The sequence below is a fragment of the Xyrauchen texanus genome, chromosome 9, assembly GCF_025860055.1.
Source record: "Xyrauchen texanus isolate HMW12.3.18 chromosome 9, RBS_HiC_50CHRs, whole genome shotgun sequence".
Taxonomy (NCBI): Eukaryota; Metazoa; Chordata; class Actinopteri; order Cypriniformes; family Catostomidae; genus Xyrauchen; species Xyrauchen texanus.
This window is the reverse complement of record NC_068284.1, coordinates 16047047-16053046: the sequence shown is the minus strand read 5'-3', so window position 1 is coordinate 16053046 and position 6000 is coordinate 16047047. Positions and strand designations below refer to the sequence as shown.

At 36.0% G+C, this 6000-nt stretch overlaps 1 protein-coding gene across 1 annotated transcript; it reads left to right on the top strand.

The window, feature by feature from the left end:
• The first annotated feature begins 203 nt into the window (after positions 1-203).
• On the top strand, positions 204-5133 carry cldn15la (claudin 15-like a). Its single transcript, XM_052133373.1, has 5 exons — positions 204-1992; positions 2819-2983; positions 3262-3343; positions 3424-3537; positions 4677-5133. The coding sequence occupies exons 1-5, from the start codon at positions 1776-1778 to the stop codon at positions 4759-4761; spliced, it is 663 nt and encodes a 220-aa protein (XP_051989333.1). The 5' UTR covers positions 204-1775; the 3' UTR covers positions 4762-5133.
• Positions 5134-6000: the final 867 nt, after the last annotated feature.

Genomic DNA, 6000 nt, shown 5'->3' with positions numbered 1-6000 from the left:
ACAGAGAACTATTTTATGAACTTACAGTACAATACATACAATACAATACATATTATGATATGCTGTAGCGTGCACTGTTAAAGGCATCTCTACCTGATTTTCTGTAATGCTTCTGCAATTTACAAGGAAATCTGACACATTTATTATTCTGAAACATCATTACTGTTATTGTCAGTTTAATTATTTAGTTAATTATTTTATTTTATAATAAATTAATTTTTTGACATTACATATTTAGCCAGCAGGTGGTGGCAAGATAGGTGACATGAAGTGAATCTGCATCAGCCGATTACATACAACAGCTCTTCATGATCACTTGAATTACTACTACTAAAGCTAGGAAATAGCTTTAAACTAACAACTTCAGCATTATGGCTCATCACAGCTGAGACGCACAACAGACTAATTAATTACACAATGGGTGCTGTTTAAAATGGCGGAGGACATTGTGGTTTCTATAGTGATCGACTCTGGTGCACCGGCTACCGCAAAATAGGGAGAAATACCCCTGCTTTGATGCTATTTTTCCATTGAAATCTGATCTTCAGAAAGCTGACAGCATCCTTGCTTGGGAGTGTCAACAGGTGATCACACATTCTCCGTCTCTCTCTCTCTCACTCACACACACATCCATCCATCTTGTTTATCCAATAACATTTTAGAAACAGCACAAGCCATGATACTATTTCTGAAGTGACATTTTTGAATTACTAACGGAGACTTGGACTCATAATTTGTTTTGAACCGGCAATGGCAGATTCTGATCCGTTGCATAAGAAAGTAGTTTCATGCGTTTTTTGTTTTTTTTGACTGTACTCAGTTTTTCCAAATTTTTTAAAAACGACTTGTTCATTGAACTGTATAAAAGCATGCGGCCTCGTGCCTGTGGCCGAATCACAGGACTGCTGATGTAGGGCTGTATAGCACTCTTGCTCATGTGATATTGCTTAGTTATTAAATTTACCCACATTCTCTGGACAAACAGATAGGCACCTTTACATTTGGGAATGAAAATCTAAAAGTGCGCCCACCACTGGTGCCAGTGTTATCATTTTAGCCACTTTTCTAGAATTGTCAACTGATTTGGTGAATAAAAGTGCCAATCACACAATCGCAATTTCTTGTTGGCTCTGTTTTCAAAGCATATTAAAACCTGTAATAATTTATTCAGTGAAGACCTGGCTATTACACACTAGTAACTAGATAATACTTGGCATATAAACAGCTGAGTCTATTTCTTCACAAGATGTTTTTTCCCTCCACTACCTAAGCATCTTATGTTTTTTTTTTCCTAACCACGGTTGAATCTGGCTAGATAATTGGCTGCATTAAAGCACAATTATTTTTAAAGCTTCTTTGAATCAACTTGTATTGTGAAAGCATTACACAATTCAACTTGAATTGACAATATCTTCAACATGAGTTTCATTATAACAGGAAGAGCAAAAAATAAGCAAGTCCCACAGAAATCAATCATCAGTGATAACCAAACATGGTAATTGTGTCATCAGATTAAATGTGTCTCTCTGGCTCCACAAAACGTTCACACCCATTATCAATATAATCGTCATCATGTCGAGTGGGTTTTTGGGTGCGGCTTTGGCTTTATGATACCCTGGAAAGGTTGAAGTCCTGCTGCTTAACTGAAGGACAATTCAAACTCAGGTATCAGGGGCAGGGAGAGGACTACACTACGAACTCAAAAGTATAATTGGAATTTTTTGTTTTTGGCCTTGTGATTTTCACTCAATTTGTGTGAGAAGTTTGGGGTGACAATGTCGACTGCATTAGAGGTGACTGGATTCTTCATGTGTGTGACCAGCTGGCTGGTCACTGGCATCTCTCTGGCTAACGACTATTGGAAGTTATCTAGCAACTCAGGGAACGTGATCATTTCAAACCGTCAGTATGAGAATCTGTGGCATTCATGTGCCGAGAGCAGCACTGGAGTGGCGGACTGTCGAGACTTTCAAACCATGCTGGCCTTGCCAGGTAGGTGCCAATTAACTGAAACTAGGTTACTAGGCTTGTTGTAGAAACTCACTGGCATGTTACAGTTTGTATTGTGATTAATTCAGATCAAACATGATCATGTAATGGACCATTCTAGAAACTCACATTTGATTTATAGGGAATTATACTCAGACCCAGAACTTGGTAAAAATGGTTTCTTTATGACCTCAATCTCTGGCAGCCATTTTGTGTTGTAGTCATCAGATAACAATACGGAAAAGCGCCAGAACTTACTCTTGAATAATAAACATCATAAATAAAAAATAACAATCATGACCAGTGTTGGGTAAGTTGAGTAATGAGTAATTCACTACAAATGAATAATTACTTCTGTAAAATGTAATCAGATTACTAATTATTTTACTTATAAGTTACTGTCTAATCACTTTTCCTAGAAAAGTTTTAGATTTTCTGCTCAAATTCAAAATGTCTATATTTCCTTATCATATCATTTGTAATCAGATACACCCAACACTGTTCATAACAAAGGCCTCTATAATAGTTTATGAGAAATAATTTGTTGAATTCATATAATCATTTAAATTTCACTTGGTTGCTGAAATAACTATTTGTATAGGCCTCCAGATTGTTCATTTTCTTTTTTTTTTTTTTTTCAGAAAACTAGTCACAAAAAAAAACACCATTAAGTTATGGAAATGGTCTATATGTTGTAAAAGTAAACCAGCACACTACCATACAAAGGCAAATCTACCTATGATAGATGGGTTTGGCTTAACTCTGCTTGTGTTTTCTTACTTTAATCTATGCATCAAAGACTAAACTCAGAAACTGTTCTTATTTTCAGGTCATATTCAGGCATGCAGAGCATTAATGATCATTGCCCTAATCTTTGGCCTTGTCTCAATAATTGTATCTACCATGGGGCTGAAGTGCATTAAGATTGGAGCAGCAAAAGATGAGTCAAAAGGCAAGCTTGCAGTCAGTGGTGGCATTCTCTTCATCCTTGCAGGTAACCACTAACAGCATTATGAACTATATGTGTCCATAAACAGTATATGCACTTAAATTCTTCACAGTCACAAAGTAATTTGAACCATTAAAGGAATTTTTCTCTTTGTTCCCCCTCATGTTGTTCATGACCTGCATTACTTTCTTTCTTTTGGAACACAAATTGTTGTAAAAACAAATTTTTTATTACCTATCCCTTAATTATGTACATGCTTTAGTTTCATCCCATTGTGCATCTCGTTAATTATATAATTATTGAGAGAATATTCTTTTTCAAAGGTCTTTGCACAATGGTGGCCACATCTTGGTACGCGGCACGGGTGATTCAAGAGTTCCATAACCCATTCTTTGGTGGCATCAAGTGAGAAGACTCACACACACATTCTCAAGCACTTACACACAGACACACATGCATAACTAACCTTCCGTCTGTGTTTGCAGATTTGAGCTGGGTGCTGGTCTCTATATAGGTTGGGCTGGTGGAATACTGTCTATACTGGGTGGTTCACTCCTGTGCAGTGCCTTTAAAAGAATCTCTAAAGGAAAACCGAAAGGGTAAACTTTTTCTCACATCTAACCTTAAAGGTGCATTCAGCAATTTTTTTAATATGTCATCTTGGATTTACACTAACATTTAGTGGTGTGGATGCAGCATTATTCAAACACACTAGTTTTCAGTTGTTGATGCCATTGTTGAAATTCACAATTCAAAGTCAGCCGGGATTAATTTAATTTCTTAATTTTCTTTAAAAGTGAAAGTGTCTAATAACAGGGGAGTTACTAAGATTAAGCAAGAAGTATTCGACTGGTCATGTGATTCTAAAATGCCAGCCCCCATGGGGAGACCCTCTCCATGTAGAATAAAACAGCTTTTATAAGGTTACTAATATGACTGGAGTCTTCATCTCATCAGAATGCATATTATTTTTTACATGTTTCAAAATTACAATTCATTTCTTTAAAAGTACAACTTTTTAAATGAGGAAAACAATTACTGAGTGCACCTTCAAAACTTCTGTAATTTATTTAAAATCAGACTGATCTCACTGGAAAATCGCAGACAGCAGGTTGATTGTTTTGTATGGAGATAAAACAGTATCAAAACATCTCACAAATGCACATGGCAATTCACAAATCTGCACAACAGATACACATATGCACACAGCAATCTACAAATGCATGCAACAGATCCACACATCTGGTAAATTCACAAATACTCTCATCATAATACACAAACATATGCTATACAATGATTTATTTGCTCACAGTAAATTCCACTAATGCATACAGAAATGCTGAGACTTTTTCCATTGGTATTCTGCCTCGAGGATGTCAGTGAACATGCTTTTACATTTTTAGATAGTTTTGAGACTCTTGTTCCATGGCCTTAATTCACAAATATGAGCAAGCTAATCTCAAATGTATGCGGATCGGTCTTCTTCCTTTTTAACACCGGATCGCAAATTAAAATTGCTCATTACTGCCACCTGCTGTTAGCTTAGACCAGAGACATCAGGCTATACCTACTTGTGTGTCAAAGGCCCAGTGCAGGTGGTTTTATGAAGTATTGCCACATGATAGCGCCCGTCCGGAATATAACACATTGCTTGTGTGATCGTGTTGCTTGGCTACTTATTTTTGAACTTTTAATGATGTTTTGTCTCTGTTGTTTTTGTCTCATATCTTTTTAACAGGGCATACTATCCAAGTGGTAAGCCAACAACGATCTATACAGCAGCTCCTGTATCTACTTCAGATACTGCAAGAGCCTATGTTTGAGTTCCCAGGGTCATCCACATTAACAGGGCTGAACTGTTGTTACGTTGATGTTTGTTTTACTCTCCTACCTGTATGTTTTTGCTACTTTTTTTGTTTTTGGACTATTGTGTTAATGATGAATGTAAAATCACTTGAATGCAATTATCATGGAATACTGAATATTTGGAATAAAATCAGTTCTGTATATCTACAGTAGGTGGTTTAGAAAGTTGAGGCTTCTTTTTAATGTATAGACAATGACATACTGTAAATGGGTCCAGAAGAGACCAATATACCAGTAATTTCTATTATACAGGGATAATGGAATGTGAAATAAAATGGGAATAAAATGTATAACAGAAAACTGTCAAAAGGTCTGATTTCTGGAAAATATGACAAATTCAAAAACAACAAAAATGAAAATACATGGACAAATGTTACCAGTTATCACGGCACAATGGACATTCTGAATCACATATTCACTTAACCGTCCATTTCTATTTTCTTCTGCTAGACATTATAGTCAGCAACTGTAGCTCTGCTGCTTTTAATGGTCAAAAGCACATTTGAATGTAAGAAGCATTTACCTCAGAGAGAAAAATGTAAATGCTGTTTTACTGTGACAAAGAACGAACATTAAAAGATACAACTGCCACATCTCCACAACAAATAATCAATTGAATTTTGCACCTTTCAAAATTAATAAAACCAAATTAATTTATAGTGCATTGAGGCACCATGGTAAATGAAGCAAAAAATAATCAAAATGATCAAAATCACAACTGGAATCAGAGAAAGAAAATCTGTGACCATGTTAACTCTTTGTACGAAAGGCTGGATATCTTTGCATTTATTGAAGCACATAAGATCCTCATTGGAATATTATACAATCATATTGGATAACATCTATTTATCATTGGGTTTTGCATAAACTTGTAAAATGCACGCTAGCTTATGTGCAAACACAAGTCATGAACGTATGTGCACAACAACCATGGCTGGATATAATCCTGAGCTAGATAACAATTTCTTCATCTCTCTTGTAAAGGTAATCCCTCATCAGCTTCTTAGGGTCTTACACTGCTGACACTGACAGGCTAGGATTATAACTGAGGCACTATCAATGATTAGTACCTCTAGCTATCTACTCCTTTGATTAAATCCCTATATAGAATTCAAGGGTCCCTGTATCCATCTACCTATTCATGCCTTCAAGTATGACTTTTTTATATCACTTACCTTTCTCTTCACTTCCCTACT

Bases quoted from the DNA above. Each gene is read 5' to 3' on its own strand.
- cldn15la (XM_052133373.1), top strand. From the start codon at position 1,776: ATGTCGACTGCATTAGAGGTGACTGGATTCTTCATGTGTGTGACCAGC. The intron at 1,993-2,818 runs GTAGGTGCCAAT...TCTTATTTTCAG, and splicing joins AACCATGCTGGCCTTGCCAG to GTCATATTCAGGCATGCAGA. The intron at 2,984-3,261 runs GTAACCACTAAC...TCTTTTTCAAAG, and splicing joins CATTCTCTTCATCCTTGCAG to GTCTTTGCACAATGGTGGCC.